General features: G+C 51.3%; 2 protein-coding genes across 2 annotated transcripts in view; one reads left to right on the plus strand and one right to left on the minus strand.

The window, feature by feature from the left end:
- Positions 1-430: 430 nt before the first annotated feature.
- Positions 431-17289, minus strand: LOC104123506 (inner centromere protein-like). Its single transcript, XM_035891358.1, has 18 exons — positions 17153-17289; positions 16732-16845; positions 13728-14431; positions 12532-12583; positions 11812-11845; positions 10803-10902; positions 9998-10088; positions 8410-8545; positions 8199-8333; positions 7615-7626; positions 6910-7019; positions 6426-6537; positions 4978-5088; positions 4517-4644; positions 4232-4310; positions 2864-2974; positions 1190-1346; positions 431-636 (listed from the first exon to the last, which is right to left on the minus strand). The coding sequence occupies exons 1-18, from the start codon at positions 17287-17289 to the stop codon at positions 431-433; spliced, it is 2529 nt and encodes an 842-aa protein (XP_035747251.1).
- LOC104123510 (inner centromere protein) overlaps positions 17288-17430 on the plus strand; it is an 18935-nt gene continuing 18792 nt past the window's right edge. Inside the window, exon 1 of the mRNA XM_009635769.2 lies at positions 17288-17385. Within this exon, the coding sequence (XP_009634064.1) occupies positions 17288-17385 (98 nt within the window). The remainder of the gene's footprint in view (positions 17386-17430) is intronic.

A 17430-nucleotide genomic window follows, 5' to 3' on the forward strand; every position in this document is an offset into this window, starting at 1 on the left:
ACAAGAGGTCACAGGGATGCTTGAAGGGAAGCTGCCTGCAGATAGAAGCAGTTAAATACGTAAATACAGGGCAGAATTGGTTATGAAGACATGACTCCCTCACACTGATTAAGAAAATTTGATCTTCCCTACAGCAGTTTCATCACTTCTCTGTGTAACGTTCTGCAAACACCCCAAGGGAACATGTAACAGTGCAACAGCACATCTGCAGGCATCTGCATGGTCACTGGGGGAAGCCACAGCCAGCCACCCCAAACGAGGGAGCCTCGTCCCACCATGCTGGCCACAAGCACTGACAGAACAATTACTGCAAGGGGATTTTATTCAATATTTTTATTTTTGTACAAAAAAAGGCTTAAAATCATAACTCCATTGCACACCAACACAAACCCGTGCACTGCATTGTCATAAAACAAGTCCCTGCATTTCCTCAGTGTTTGGAGTTGCACGATGGGCCACAGGCAGAATCGGTCCCAGGCGGGGACTGCCAAACCGCTGAGCTTGTGCGCTTGAAGTATCGCGGCTTGCTCTTGCCAAAGATGTCCTCCAGCTTAGGGCTCAGGATCAGCCCAAAGAGTTGGTCAACGTTCACTGGGTGATAGTATTGGTGTATGACAGCTTGGTTAAGCTGAGACCCTATGGAAACAGCCGTATCGGAAAAGTGGGCTCAGTATAAACAAGTTTTCAGCACTCTCCTTAGGGTGCCCCCCATCCTCTACAGCCCGCAGGACAGTTAGTCTTCTGGCACGCCTGAAAAACTGCTCCCTGTCCAGCAAGTGTGATCAACCACTTTCCTGCTCCTCACAAAGCTCTGAACCCCACACCCACCTTCAGGTTGCCAGCAGCACTTGTTTTAAATCACTCGGCACACCAGACATTTCCCAAGACCACTGTGCCTCAGCTTCCCTTGGGAGGATGGGCCGCCTCATTACTAGCGAGCCCCCACCGTGCTCTCACCCCCTTGGATCCAAACGCACGCACGGAGGTCTTTGGTTTAACTGCAACACAACGGCACCTGCAGGAAAGCAGCTCCAGCCCCCCCTTGGACTCTGAGCCAGCCACTGCCAGCTCTGCTGAAGTCTCACAGTCTCCTGGACCGTGCTTCGGGGAAGCCGAGATTGCACCAAGCAAACCTGGAAAGCTCTAGCTTCCCAGGGAAGGAACTGAAGGAACCAAACTTGGCACCTACCATCAGCCCAGGCAGGGACAGGCTTCCGAGGTTCATTCTCATCATCTGTGGAGTCATCGCTGTTCAGGTCCATCCCATAGTTATTCTCGTTTACCTTTGGGGATCGGGATTTCTTGGTGCCCTTCGGGGGCCCCAAGTAGGACGTGGAGACAGATTTCTGCAACACAGAGGCAGCACTGATGAGGGCGGGAAGCAGCCCCTCAGGTCTGGCACACAGCAAGGTGGTGCTCAGGCATCTAGATGGTACCCTCGCCCCGAGCACGAGCCAGGAGTTGGGGTGAGTTCCCAATGTCACACGCTGGGCAAGGAACCTCACTAGGAGGGCAAGGTGGCCCGAAGCAAGAGCCGGCTGCTGACCTTCTGGAGCAGACGCATCATTCGCACTCATTTCCATCTCTCATTCAAAAAAAACCAGGAGAGCCAAGAAGGTCACCTCACAGTGCAGGGAAAGCCTTTGATCTGCACGTTAACTGGCACATCTGCAATATTGCTGCCTGACAGGTAACTTGGGCTGAGGTTTTTGGTAAAACCCAGAAGTGCTCAAATCCTTTTGGCTTTTTTTTTTTTTAACCAAACTTTGCTTTGAAACCATGCCCCCCCCCAAATAGCCAGGCTGTAGCAGGGGCCCTGTACTGCAGCAAAGACTACAAAACACAGAGCCAGAACAGCCGCTGGCCTACCGTGTGGCTTCTAAGCTGCCAGGAGGAGCCTGCCAGCACCTGGCCAGGAAAAGGCGAGGGCTCTGTTTCACACAGAGGCCTGCAGGTCAGAACAGCGCGAGCCAAAGCTTGGAGCCACCGCCTGGTTTGTGGTGAGGGGCAGGGGTGGCTCGACGACCCAACAGTCGTACGCAGCACAGGAGTGCCTGGAGGTGCTGACCAGAGAATAAAGCAGGAAGGCAAGCCTCATGCCATGGGACTCTGCGTTAAGGGAATGCAGGAGCATACAGGCACCGGCACAAACACAAACACCGTCACTGTCCCCAGTGACTTGGCCAGTACTTTTAACCCTCTCCCCCCCTTCTGGTTCTTGCAAAAAAGCCTTAGCAGACACCACCTATGTCTAAGCACTTGGCTTCTGCCCATGTGGCTCTTCCACTCCAACCCTTCCATGTGTTTCAGGGCCGATTGGGTTTTCATTCTGCAGAGCTCCGACATGAGTCACAGCACAGAAGTCGAGCGGGAAGAGCAGCCAGCCAGCCCCAAGACAAAAGAGTTTACCGGCAGAGGCAGTACTCAGGTCTGTCTGACTCTGAGCAGCTTCTCCACCCCTGCAGCGATCAGACCTAAGCCGCTCTGGCTCGAACAGGCTGCTGAAGACCTGGTGGCCAGGCTCGGCCCGCAGGCCCGGTCCCTACAGGGCCGCTGGAGGCTGAGGAGACGCCTCGTCGTGTGCTGCCATCCTGTGGCCGTTTCCAGCATCTTTCCCAAGATGAAACCCTTGTTTTTCCTGCAGGTTCCCCCTGTGCTGAGCTCCCGGCCAAGCACCAGAGCAGACAGACATCCCCCTCCTCTGCACAGATCCCTGTTAAACCCTACCAGCCCACATTGGGGACTTCATTTCCTGCTCCATCACTGGTGGATAAGCAGCCTGCAGGCTGGCTCCGAACCACAGGAGCCAGTTCGACACCACAGAGTCATTTTAGCTGAGGGCTCTGATGGAACCCAGACTTACCTTCACAGTTTTGCTCAGCCATGTGCCACAGGCAGCAGTCAAGGCTTCTGGCTGCTTGATTTTTGTCTCCTCTCCCAGCTGCTGCTGGGGCTCCTGCAGACCATCTTCCTCCTGTTAAGAGACAAGAATTAAGTCATTCTTCAAGCACGTTCACCCAAGCAAAGCCACCAGAGTATCTCTGGAACCGAGCCGTATTTTCTGGGTCCCTCGCAAAAAAAATCCTCAAGTGCCCCTGTGCCTTATTCTGCAGAAAAACCCCAAATGCAAGACTCCAAGACGAACAACTGCCATCCTCCCTCCGATCCAGATGAACACGGTCTCCAGAGCGCACGCTCACCTTTACCGCTTTGAGCCAGGTATTAGAAGCCACAGCAACAGATTCTGGTTGCTTGGCTCTCTTCTCCTGCCCAGGCTGCTGGTGCAGCACTTTTGGGTTCTCTTCCTCCTAACACAGAAGTAATTTTCACTGCTTAAAGGCCTTTTCAACCCAAACCACTTTAGCCAGGAGTTTCTTCTCCCATACTACCCAGTAGGGAAGAGCTATCAGGAGGGCAAGAGCTGCAGGCACTTTGCATTGCATTCAACTTCTCTCCTGTCTGGAGGAGCTTTGCTGTGGCTCGCTCCAGCCCAGTTGCTGGCAACATATGAAGGATTGAGGCCTTTATTAAAATTATATAGCACAAACAGGAGTTTAATGTCATGGACCGAGTGAGTAAAAGTAGCAAGAGCAAATGCAGAAGGAGGGATTTATCCTTAAGAGGAACAGCATTTGGGAGTTCGATTTTTTTACTAATGAAGAAGGCAGAAGAAGGAGTCATGTTAAGATCAGAAAGAAAATGTTACTGTGATATTTTGAGCCAAACAGCCTTGACTAAGCCATAACATCCTTTGCATAAATGCAAGTGACATTACATGAAGCCATACGATACCTGAAGCTTGTTATGGGGATCACATCCTCCAAATACAGTGAGTGAAGGTAGTAGGAAAAAAAATAAACCTCTTACTAATTTCCATATTGATTTAAGTATCAGTGAATGCCATTTGGAGGTGTTCTTCAAAGTGCCATTGTATGGCTGTCATCCACCTTGTGATGGGGCTGAGAGGGCTCACCTGCTAACAAGAACCATCAACCCCAACTTTAGCAACAGAGTTGGTTTATCCTTGCACAAACTCCAGCTCCTTACAACACCACGTTTGGCTCATCATCGGTTTTATCGTATTTGTTCCTCTAACAGAACAGCAAACATTAAAACCTTAAACAGTAACACAGCATTGGAAGACAAGCCTGATCTTAAAATAAGTCTGCGTATCCTATGCCTCACTAGTTAACAACAGAGCGGTTGTTCCAAGACCACTCCAACTCCCCACCTTTACGTTTCTTTCAGTAAGCACTGCTGACTCCAGCGGTGGCTGGGGGCCCTTCTCTTTCCCTTGCAGTTTGTGATCCCTGCAGAAAAAAACCTAATTTAGTTAGAGGAAAGCATGTCCACCTCCCCCTGCCCCAGGTATTCTTACAGCCTTTTGCTTCAGTACCCTGAACCTTTGGGACAACCACTCACACCAGCCTCCCAGTTTCAGCAACACTATTCATATTTACTGCTTCACCATGCTTGTTGCCAAGTCCCCTCCTCCAGGACAGAAACAAGCTAATACCTCTCCTTCACTTGTTCCACCTGTTGCTGATCTACAAGATTTTTCGGTTCCAAGACTTTCTTTCCTTTTTCTTTCACTTCATCCTCTCTCCTTTTCTGCAGTGGTTCTTGCTGCTCAAATCCATCTTCCTGAAGAAGAAAGAAGAAAACCCTTATAACCCTACAGGTCAAGTGGGGAAAAACAGGAGGATACAAAGCGAATGCTTTGAGACAACCTGTGCTTGTTCCATCCCGTTCTTACCTTCTACTGCCTGCCTACCAGCTGGGTGGTCTCTCCCACACAAGGTACCCTTGTGTTCAAACCCAACATCAGCTGCCTAGACAGAAATCTTGCAGCATGGACCCTAGGATCCCTGCAGCAGGAAAGGCAGTAACCTTTGTCATGCCAGTCAGGACAGAGCCCAGGTTCCCTGCTACTCCTTTCCTCTTCTATGTACAGGAGGGACCTCGAGCTGCTCTTACCACCCTCAGCGCTTTCTGCTTCCATGCATCAGCTTCCCCATTCTTCTTCCACAGTTTTTTCTTGCTCCGCTCCTCTGCCATTTTCTCTTCCCGCACTTGTGAGAGGCGCACCTGAAAGAGCCACACATGTCTGCTACATGGCCCCAAGGACACACTCACAGCCTCATCCACATGGGGGACGGGGGCCGCTTCTGCTACACAGCCCCAAGGACACACTCACAGCCTCGTCCACATGGCAGACAGGGGCTGCTTCTGAAGTCTGAAGCCTGTGATATTCCAGGTCCTAGTGAGGCTGAGAACCCAACACCCAGCAAGTGGCACACACGCATTGGATTTCGTGGCAGCCTCACACAGCAAATCCACCACATGGCTACAGGCCATGCGAAGAGACGCCAGTTACTTGGAGCGACAGGAGAAAGGAGCAGAGACTACTACACAACCCCAAAATACATGCTTCCACCTTGTAAGTGATTCCCTGCATAACAAGGGGATCTAGCACCTGGTTTCCACTCTGCCTGCGGTGTTGCTGTCGACTAACTGAACTGCAGTATGAACGGGGGACGTGAAAGTTGACCAAGCCCCAGAGATGTGGCTCCTCCACCTGAGCTGCCTGTCCCAGTAAAAGCACCAGCACGCCCACAGCAGCAGACTAGCCAGGGCTGCCTGTACTTTTGGCTGCTCGGGGTTGGGGAAAGGCTGAAAGGAGCACGATTCCTTTGTTTACTAAGGCTGACCCTTTCCCAAGGTCACTTTAAGCCCACCCCCCAAAATGAGCAACACCCTTCTCCCACAGGCTGCTAGGACTCCAGGTCAGTCAGGCACCGCATCCCTCAATCCTGCAGAACCTGCACAGTTGTACAAAAGCAGCAACACAGTCTGGACGCAGCTATCAGCAGCCCCTCCTAGCATACTCTTCATCCTCTGCCTGTCCTCAAAAGAGGGCCAGACAAGGCTTTAACACACAAACACGATGCAAATACATACGGCCAAGTCCACCTGTCATGAGCATCCCTCGCACACTCAGTAGCTCTTCTTTCCCACCAGGCTTTTGCCACCCCCCGCAAGCATCATGGCTTCGCTGTCTATAGTGTTTTATGTGAGGATGAGTGCACTGTAAGCCGAGTAAGGCTGTCTCATCTGCAGGGCCTGTTCACGGGAGAGTCAAGGGATGCTGCCACATTCCTTGAATGCAGAGCGCCAGAAACACTGCGTGTCAGAACAGGAATGTTTAGAACCACTGCAGAGGTACAGAGAACAAAAGCCTCCTCTTGTTCAACAGAGTTTCAGTGTCTGATGCAGACTTACCCACCACTAGATTAGTCACCGTCAGCAGTAATCCTGGGCTTGCACGTATCACGCCAGCAGCCTGTTCACACCCTCTTGGTCTCACAGCTCACTGGGTTAATATCATTGTACCAAGTGGTCCAAAGCTTGGTCAGCCTTCTCACCTTCTCATCATTCTGCAAAATCTTCTGCTCCATCCGTTTTTTCTTCTCTTCTTCCATTTGTTCCACTCGCTCCCTAGCCTGCAGTGCCTTCCTCAGACGTTCTTCCCTCTTCCTGGGCAGTGTGCAAGAGGGGCCTGTTACCCTTATCTGCTCTAGCACAGAGGATGGTGGGGGAACAGGGACTTGCCAAGGTCATTGGGGAAAACACTTATTTTGCTCAACTGGCTTTGGCTGAGCTTAGCCTCAGCTCACTTCCGGATTAAGGTTAGACCTTAGCAGGTGCTTTGCACCAATTCAGTTCTTACTGCAGCGAGCCATGAGCAGCAGCGCTCAGGGTGCCCAGGCAGCATCACTTGCAAAGCACTCCTTCCAAGTGGGAGGCACCAAGCACAGTACAGCAGCGCTGTCTGCCTGGCAGCAAAGGCCTCCGAGGCAATTCTGTGCTGAACCAGGGAAGGAAGAAGGGGCAAGGGACCTAACTCACTGCTTCATTTCTGCCTGCCGCCGTCTCTTTTCTTCCTCCACTTTCTTCTTCCTCTGTTCCTCAGCCTCCTGCTTCTTCCTGAGGCTTTCCAGTCTCTGCCGCTCCTTCTCCTGAAGGGAGAGGAGTTCAGATTATACCAATTGCTGGGGCTTGTTTCTGCCCTCAGGTTGCTTATGCACAGGCAGCTAGAGGCTAGGCAGCCCACTAAACAAAGTCACTGTCAGAGTCATTCACCCACACACCAGGATGGGAAGTGAATAGTAGGGAAGAAGCACAGGTTTGGCAACAGCACTTATTCAGTAAGACCAGAAGAGTCACAGGTATCAGTGGGAAACACCTCAGTCCTTCAGCTGTAGAGAATACATCTGGGCAAGGAACAGCACACTCCTGCTGTAGGTGACCACCTGTAGCAATGCTCCTTGCCTGGGACTGTGACCAACACCAGCAGCTGGGAGAAGGGGGAGAAGGGGCTCAGCGCAAGTAGCCTTGCTTAGAGTCCAAAAGGCTTCCTAGCAGTTCCCAGCCCCAGCAGAACACACCTGCGAAGGGATCCTGCCACCTCACCACTGGTGCAGCCAGTTTACTTGTTTGGACAGAGCACTGCATGGATGCCAGTGTGAGGGGAAAGAGCTGTCAGTGCCCCTGTGGCACGAAGCACAGCGTTATAATTTTCTAGCCCCCAGGGTAAAAGGTGTCATTACTTACAACAAAGTCTCCCTGTAGAGAAGAGACATAAAAAAAAAAATCATTAACGGTTTGGAAGCAACACCAGAATCCCCTTCATAGCACACCAACCCTGTTCTTGGCTACAATTCCTTGCCAGTACGTAGTAGGGAACCCTTTGCCTGACCCCACACTGCCCGTGTCTTTCAGCCCTGCAGCAGTCAATTACGCAAGACACAAGGGCAGATCCCCACTGCAAAGACAAAAACTTCCTACTTCCCGATGGTTCAACTGTTGCAGAATATAAAATGTTTCTGCTGACTATAGACAGAGCAAGTGAGATTTCTCTGCATACGAGGAAGGTTTGAGGATTGGTGCTAAGGACCCCCAGCCAGAACAGTGCGTGTGGACAGACTACACAAGGCAACACCAACCCATTTCCCTTCTCTGGGGAAGCTGGAGCAGAACTGCAGGGCCAGGTTGCTACGAGGACCTGCACTGATCCATGGTAGCAGACAGAACGAGGAGCCTGTTTATGCTTTTCTAAGCAAAGAGTCCCTCCGGCCACTCCCCCAAACTCAATCCCCTCCTCCAGCCCTGCGAGGGAAGGTGGGACTCTGACGCACCTTCAGATCAGGTCGTGTTGGAGTATGGCGTCTGATGAAGCTCTTTAGGACACCTCCATGTCCTGTGGGCCCCGGGCTCACAAGCAGCTGGTTTCGCTGCACAGCCTGCAGGAAGTTTTTAAATGGTCTAACAACCTAAGAGGAGGAGATGAAGGGAAGTCAGTACCTGCCAGGGAAAGGGAGGCAAAGAAGGGCCAAGTCACCCACGTACCTTGCTAGTTGGAGAGGAAGAAAGTAGAGTCTGGTCTGATGAATTCTTGTTCTTGTCGTGTGAAGGGGAAAGGGCACGACCCCCTGGCTGCTGCCCATTCCATAGAACACCCATTGCTTGTTTATAGCTTCTTGTCCTGGTGGCACGAAGAAGAGGTGCATTAGGTAACCATCATGCTCCCCAATCTTGCCAGAAGCCTTTACTTGCTGTTACATGCTTCCCTCTGCCTGCTCACTGCTGCCAGAGGACACGGGACTCCTATGGACTCAGTCAGCCCCATGGCAGGTGACAATCCAGTCACGAAGGAGGACAGGAAAGGCATGTGACAGCTTGCTAGGGCAACACTTGAGTTCCAGAGAGGTAACGTACACCACCATGTGTGGCAATGAAGGCATAGACCCCGAGTTCATGCACCAGCACAAGCAGCATTGGGATCAATTTAACGCTTTACATCCTTTCATACCCATCCCAAAACAAAGCCTCTACTTTTCTCTTATCACCTTGCTATCTGGCAAGCAGAGTCCAAGCCTTATATGGAAACAAAGTTCATCTTACAAGGTCCATTGGTCACAGCATTGACCTTGTTTTTCACTTAGCTCTTGTTCAGTTATCCCATGGCTCACAACAGACAAGGCCAAGGATATCTCTGGTGTCTGGCTCAGCCACCACACCTGCAGATTCCATACTTGTTCCCACAACCATGCTCACTCTCATTCTCCACTCCAAGTCCCAGCGAGCAAAAAGTCTGTTATACCTGGCATTAAGAGCACAAGATGGACAACCCCTGTGTGTTTGCAACTACCCAGTCCAGCTCACCTCAATGGCAGGGTTTCATGTGCTTTATAAATACTTTGGACACTCAAATATTTACCCGTGTCAGAAATGGCTTCACTCACACCCCCTAATTCCAGGGAGAAACAGGGGGGACTGCCTCACTGCACAGTCAGGGCCCAGCCCAGCAGCAGTCTGGAGGAAGGCTGCAGATCCTGAGCCATCACATGGTGCTAAGCATCCAGGTGAGAACAGAGGTTACTGTTATTCCCCTTCCCATCCACGAGCCACAGCAAACTCACCCCAGCAAAACCAGGACAGGAGACTGAGGGCAAAGCTAAAAGCAGGCAAAATCTCACGTGAAATGCCAATAATAAAAGCATTGAGGAAACAAGTCAGGCATTCCAGACACTTGCACAAGACAAAAATAAGAGGTCAGTCACCTACTTGCATTGCCTTCTGAAATGCCTTCCAGACAACCCCTTTGTGAACCACGCAGAGTCACATCTAAGCTGCGAGTTGACCATGCCACCTTAGTCACCTTTGCTGGTTTGTGCATGAACTCACGTGCCTGCTTCCCGAGCCAGACCTGGGTCCCAGACCCAAACAAGACTCAAGAAGTCACAAGGAACTCTCTCGGGAGACAAGATTTGGCCAAAGATGATTTCAAAACTACAGTGGAAGGAGGGGAGGGGACAGTGGGGGGGAAGGTGGGGAAACACACACCCAAAGCTTTTTAAAACAAATTACTCAAAAGGACAGGCCCAAGCCCTTCCAGACCCCCAGCTCACTCCTCCTCCTTGCAAATGTCTCCTACCAGATGCGTGAGGGATTCTCCTGGGACTTGGCACAGTGGGGTTGTTCCTGGTTCTCGTTCTGGCATTCGCTGTTTGGATTAACGCAGCTTCCTGTGAAGAAACCTGTACTTAGCACCACGCACAAGGCATCCTGCAGGGCTCCGGTTCTTGTCTCCAGCTCTCATGCGCTCAGAGCCCTGTAGCTTGTAACCGAACTGAGAAACCAGAAGCCGGGATGGCTACCTGGAATATCAGTGTTGTGTACGCGCAGTGCAAAGCATCCCGTACAGACCTCTCTGAACAGGCACAGCCTGTCTCACCAAAAGGCCTCCAGCTACTCTTCCCTGTACTCCAGCTACAGCCGCTTATCAGATCCTACAGTTCCCACAGGGGATAAACAAAGTCCAGACCTCTCCCTCTCCTTGCTTTGAGGCACAGTAAATAAACAGGACCTGTAAATTCTCCCAGGATGCAAACCCAGAGGATAGGGATGTCAAGGCACTTTAACAGAGCATTACCCCACGTGGAAGATTTGAAGTCTAGGAGCAATCTCATTCCAAAATGTCCATGCTTACCCATTATGCAGAGTGAAGTTGGACAGGACAGCCTTTGCCTCAAGGCTTGGACACATTTACAAGACATAAATTGCTTATAGAATTGCATGTCTCATCTCTTCAGGAGGTCAAAAGTTTACCTGAAAAATTACCCTGACTGGTCAGAGGTGGTTTTGTTTCAGCACAAGTCCCAGATTTTCCACAAACCCTCAGGTTGACACCCTGGTCTTTGGGGCTTCACACAAGAAAAGCAAGACCAACTCAAAGTTACCTTCGTTGTTCCCTGTCTGCTGCTCAGGAGGAGAGAAGTGCTGTGCAGGACAGCTGGCAGCTTCTATACCTTTGCTTGAAGTGAGGATGTCTTCAGGAGCCTGCAGGAGAAGGAGACAAGCATTCTCTTAGCACGGTTGCTCCAAAGAACAACGTTACCGTGGACCTGCAAAGTCAAAGTGCCTTGAGAATGACAGGCAGCTTCTACACACCTCGGAGACACCAGTTTTCAAACCTGGGCACTTTAAGTACATTATGGCATATTCACAAGAGGACAAGCAAAAAGAGTTGCTGCAGCACAGCATCCAAGTGTGTTATGAGGCTGCCTGCACACAGGCTGTGTGCTCCCCTACCTGCTCAGCTACCACCACTGTGATCTGGAGCACACCCCCCTGATGCTTCCCAACAGTACCAGGCTGCTGCTCCGAAGCAGAGCACACCCCTTTCTCTGCTGGGCTAGTTTTCACCTCAACTGGCCCGCAGCACAACCACACCAGAAGTTTTTTGCAGCTCAAAGGAGGGGATGGATTTCTTTGTCCTGCTAGCACTGCAGGCTTACACTAGCTTGTAGCACACGTAGCCTCAGAGGCCAAGGAAAGCACATTAACTTGAACTACCCTCCTGACTTTTGTAGCTCAACCAGCCATGCAACAGCGACAGGCTAAGAACACACAGGCTTAATTACCATGCCCAGCTGACAGGCAAAAGCTTGTGGCTCCTGGGAAGCTGGCCAAGTACCTCCAAAAACTCCACCGCGAAGAGGCCTTATCAAGGCACAGAATGTCTCTGCCCACCAGCAGCCAGAGTGCCAACTGGCTCAACAAGCTGCCCAAGCATTAGACAGGCAGTGCTGTCCAGCCCAGCAGCACCTTTGCTGAGCTCAAAGGGACGTGACAGAAAGATCCCTTGGCCACAATCCCTGCATCCAGTGGCAATGCTCAGCAACAGGTATCAACTCAGGCAAAAAGATGTCTGGACAAACAGTTTATAGGTTGCTCCTTAGAACTTACCTTTGCACTTGGAGGATTCAGTTCCAGGCCAGGTCTGTAAAAGAAGAGCTGTTTTAATTATTTCAGTTCTCTGAAGGGCGAGTTACAGGTGATAAAAGCATGATGGAGCCAGCATATGGGAGCCCAAGGAAAGTGCAGATAAATCTAAATACACCCAGAGGCACAAGCCTGTATCAGCCAGCCCACGCAGAGGTGGAGCTGTAAATTCTTCCGATGGACCATTCCATTGCATTACTGAACACCACACTGATGAGCTTTGTCCCCTTATGCAGAACTTCCACATTGCGGGTAAAAAGGAAGCTCCGGGAGCCTTCGGCAGAGTCTTGCCTGCCCACCTGTCAGGCCAGACCACAGCTGAGTGACCTCCAGCCCCAGCAGGCATTCAGAAGCTGGCTACAGCCAGGAATCCCAGGACATAATTCACATGATGCCAGCTAACACCAGGCAGAGCAGCGGCTGGCGACCTCCCGGGCCTTATGGCATAGGCTGGACCCCATACTAATGCAGTGGTTAACCTCACTGTACTCTGAACAGACTTCTGAGAAGGAAGGGCTGTGCCTGAACAGCACAAACTTTGAAATATCAGCCAGCCCCAGGTGACAACATCACCTAAACTGTCTGTTACAAAACCCGTCCTATATCTGTAATGTAACAACCCATATAGCTTCCTTGCAGGGTTTTCTGTGGCTTCTTCCTGCCTGCTTTACGTGGTAACCTCACCTCACGCTGCTGGTCACATCATCTTCCACAAAAACCTCCAAGGAGCTTTGACCTGGGGGAGAAGAGCAGAGGCTAGCTTGGGGATTTCATTCTGATGCTTCCCAGCAGCAGCAATACGTGCATGGTAAAGCTCAGGTCTCTGTGCAGGCTTTCCTCCCCAGGAACATGCCGATTGCTCATCTCAGCTTTCCACACCAGCAGCACCACCACCTCCCTCGAGTGTCACTGACAAACTGGTGTAGGCTGGGAAGGCAGAGAACTGAAGCAGCAGCTCCTCTGCCTGCAGACTGCTCCAGCTGCACAAACATGCTCTTGCCTGTGTCAGAGATAGCATTTCCCAGTCAATTGACTTCAGCTACTGCCTCCCCACATGGTTTTATGCAGGGATTCGGTGGATTTAGGCTGATTTCATTCCCCCCATAACACCACTTTGCTGAAAGTGTTATCACAAATGCCTAGATACGGCGTGACTCAAAGCTGACAAAACTAAATACCAAAGGCCTCAGTGCTTTATTAGAAGCCAATCTGACTTCAGAAGCAATGATTTTAGAAAGTCCAAACAGCACAACCTTCCCAGGAGCAGTGGGAGCAGAGGATATGAGGGGTTTAGTGCTGTCAGGAATATCCTGGATTTCTGAATCTTGTTTCCTCCCATGGCTGTGCTATTTGGTTCTCGGTCCATCCACTCTATCTTCACCCAAAAAGCATTTAAGTTGTTCCTCTGCTGATTTCAGCCAAATTTCAGGGGGGTGGAGACATTCAGTTCCTATAGATTTTTTTGGAGAGCTGGCAGAAGATGCTGAGATAAAAGCCTCTCCCCAGGGAATGCCAACAGTCTCTTCTGATCAGCCAAACCACACACATGGCCAGAACCAGCCAGACCGCATTTTCCCTTTCACTCTTGTTTTTTCCCCCCATCCACAACCCATGTAACCCAGCCTCCAATCCCTACACCCCAGCAGGCGCTTCCTTTGCCTGCTGCAGCAAAACACAGCCTGAGACAGTCTGACAGCAGACAAGGACCTGAAGATTGCACCCCAAACGGGTAGAAGCCACAAGGCCTATCGACAAGCAGGCTAAGAGGAGCCAGAGTTAATACAGATGAGCAGCTCCACAGCTGCTTGTGTCCCTCCCCCTGCAAAGCCCAGAAGCCGATTCAGCCCAATGAATGCACTCGACAACTGAAAGAAACTTACAGCTCACTCTGCTGGAGGCAGAGGATGATTCTCGAGCTGCTGCATTCTTCGAAATGGCCCTGCTGATAGACCTCCGGATCATGGTCTCTCTTTTGCTGGCCAGTGAATATTTTTCTGCCAAGGAGGCCCTATGGCTCTTGTGGGGGCCACCCACAATGCTTCGGCACCCAGAGCAACGGCGCATTTTGGATCTCGCTGTAGTTGTTTTGCTGTTGGAGTCCTGGAAAAGCACCTTTTCAAGGCCTTGAGGAGATAGATCTCCTTGGAGCATGGCAGGATCTCTATTTCTAGCAGCCTTGGGAGTGGAGGTACTCACTCTCCTTTTGGGGGCCTCCTCCCCCTCCCCTGCTGCCTGGCCAGCATGGATCTTGGAGACTGACGACACATCGTGCAGCTCAGTGGCTGTGTTCCCCTTGGGTAACTGCTCCCCCACAACAGCCTGACAGGCTGCATCGCTGCTGTCAGCACCTTGAGGGCAGTCCTGACAATCCCTCTTTGCCACGGGACCTCCTGCTTCTGCTGGCCACTTCCCCGCCAGTGCTGGGAGCTCGGCTTTAACAGCAGCCTGAGACCTCACCGCACAGTTGGGCTCGGGCACCTCCTTCCCCTGGCGGCTGGGGTTCTGGGGTTCCTCTTTGCTGTGGCGCCTTTGGGAACTTTGTTTGGAAGACACCAACTTGATGCTGCTTCTTCTTCTGGACAACCTTAAATAAAAACAATTTTAAATGAAGTAATGAAGAAGTCCCCCGCTCCCAAATTATTTTCAGAGAACAAAAGCAGACAACAAGTTTTGAAGCAAACCTGCAGGCTTCTTCCTCCCACCATTGCCCCTCGCAACCCATCTCTTATCACCACTGAAAGGCAGGAGCTAAACCTTGAGAGCTCACAGACACGCTCTGCAGATTTAGCTGGAGCAATTTAGAAATTGCTGCTTACTGCTCTCCACTGCCTGCAAGATGGGGTTTTTTTTGCTGGACGTTACTACTTTCTACCACAGCCAGGAATGCGGGGCACATACCCACACTGCAGCCATCCCAGCTATCAGCCCAGTGTGCTGGGCTGACTCACAAATAAAGGTTGTATCATACAGATGCAAACTGCAGCAGCTGAGGTACCAGGATGCTCGTTGCTCTTTGCAGACAGCAACCCACAGCCCCAGGCGGAGCTGACACCAGGGGACAGCAAAGTCATACTGGGACAACTGACTCCGCTCTGCCTCAAGCGAAGTGCAGACATCCACACAGGGAGGGGTTACCGCAGTCTCCCCCAATCAGCTTCACATGGAAGTCTCCCCTGTAGAGATCTATAGGATCCCAGCCAGAAACAGGAGGCCCTGCTGCTCTCTGGCAGGCTGCTCACATCCCAAGCCCTGGGGAGGCAGGGACCCAAACACCGAGAGAACATCCACAGCTCTAAAGGCAGAGTTTGTGCACAGGCTGGGAAACACAGCAGTGCTGCCACACACATGGTACCTGACAGCGCAATCCTGAGGGAGGCAATAAAAAAATACCCGTCAGGACTCACGAATTCCTTGAATTACTGTTATTTAAGAGAAAAACGATCAGGTACAGTAATTGTCTCGAGCTCTGTTGCTTCAAGTTAAACCTGACCAACTCCATAAAGGCCTGGGGAACTCTGGCAGTGAAATCCTCTTTGCTACATTAGGTAACTTGCCACAAGAGGATGGAGCCACACACTTGATAGGCAAGTCAGGGCCATCAGTGGGACAAAGCCAAAGGACAACTCCAGTTGCCCAGAGGAACGCTGCTTCTGGTGCCAAAGGGACCCAGAGGTAGCAGGGTGGAGCACCACAGGCTGAGCTGCAGCATGAAGTCCCTCTTGACAAATGTCTGTCTGCCCACCCACCCAAGCATTTTGTCACATCAGCACATCTCTTAAAAGTAAGTTTAAATGAGGAAAAATTTAATGCGGGACTTGTCGTCTTCAGGGGAGCAATCCAGCTGCTACCTGAAGACCAACAGCGTGTTGCAAGAGCTCTCCCTGTTTAGATCTGCAGCATTTTCTTCTCCTGCCCTCCCTCGCCACACACACGCATGAACTTCCCACGCTTCCTTACTATTCTTGCTGTTCTCTCCATCCTCCATGTCTGGTTTCTGACAGTCTTTTAGTTCTAACTCTTCCTGCCCAACTCCTGTGGGTTTTTCACCATGGTTATCAAAATTTAAGTGCCTTAACACATGAACAGTTTACTACTGCATGCCTGGTGCTGAGGCTGGGGTCACACTGCAGCGACTGTCAGCATGCCTAACCTCGGCTCACAGCACACACACCTCTGAAGGGCTGGTTACCACCTCGCTGCCGACAGCAAGAGGAGAGCAGACACAGTCAGCTACCATGAAGCGGTGGCACTGAGGAAGTTAATTAACATCACAGCCATCCCTGACTACACATGCAATTAAATTATGCCCTACACCATCCTGCCTTGGCATCTGTTGTCTACTTAGGGCCAGTTTTAAAAACCTCACAAACAGTTGGTTCTAAGCAAATCACTTAGAATTTCCACTTCAGTTTTGCTGCTAACCCCTTTAAGCCTCTCTGCCTGTCAGTTCAAACAACGACCATGGACATGCCATCTCCGCACGTCACCAGTAGCAAGTTCCATTCGCAGGTTCTCTCAGGCACCAGCACAAAGGTTTAGGGGGTGAAGACCAGTAGCAGCCTCAGGTCAAAAATCATGCTGAAACAAATCAAATCAAACAAAACCCAAACACAAACAAACAAGAAAACAGTATTTATTATTGTTTCTAACCAGAAAAAAAAAAAAACAAAAAAACAAAAATGGAAGTGAAAGAAATCAGCCAGCTCTGTCCTAAACTTTCAAAGACTCAAAATGTTGATTGATCCTGACACGCTCTTTTAAATGTATTTGCTAGCTCAGGGAATAAGGCAGCTATTCTATGTCCTTGTGCATGTGGAAACAGTTACTATTTCGTTTCACTCTTAAAGGCCACATGGCAGATCCAGAGCAAACCGACTCACCTACCTCCTCCTATTTGGCTCCTTGTTTTCATCTTTCAGGCAGGAGGACTGCCTTTTCTTGGGACGTCTCCGCTGTGATGGTGTTTTGGGCATTAACTGAGGTTCAGCCCCACAGTTGCTGTTGAGCAGACAAAGGCATAAGAGATTGCTTCCCCCCACTGCCTAAACCAACACTATCCACAACACAAGGGTCACCCATTGAGAAAGGTGAACAGAATGTGCCAGCCACCTGGCGCCAAGGCCCAAACCCAGCTGCTGAGGGCACAGCCTTGTTAAATCCCAGTCAGGCAGCTGTAGGCATCGCACCAGGCCAGGCCCACCAGCAGCTGGGAGCACACCAGGCCTCACACTCACAAGGGCTGGGAGTCCTCTGAGACCAGCCAGCTCCCTAGGGGCAAGGGGGTCCCCTTGAGGGCAGCCCCTACCTATCCAGCATCCTCAGGCCCTGCTCCTCCACCTCCTGCAGCCAGGCCAAGTGCTTGTGCTCAGCATCGTGGAGGAACCGTGAGAGCCTCTGCCCGCACACCTCCAGCAGCCACCTGGGACCGTCGGCCTCCGCCATGGCCCTGCCTGAACACACAAGGGGAGAGGCAAAGGCTGGCTGGCACCCGGGGACGCCCCAGCGGCGTCAGGCCCGCTCCCTGCGCCTGAGCGGGGGGTGAGGTCAGGCCGGGAGTCAGTGCTGCACCCCGGCCAGCCCCGA

The sequence above is a fragment of the Egretta garzetta genome, unplaced genomic scaffold, assembly GCF_000687185.1.
Source record: "Egretta garzetta isolate BGI_Z169 unplaced genomic scaffold, ASM68718v1 scaffold923, whole genome shotgun sequence".
Taxonomy (NCBI): Eukaryota; Metazoa; Chordata; class Aves; order Pelecaniformes; family Ardeidae; genus Egretta; species Egretta garzetta.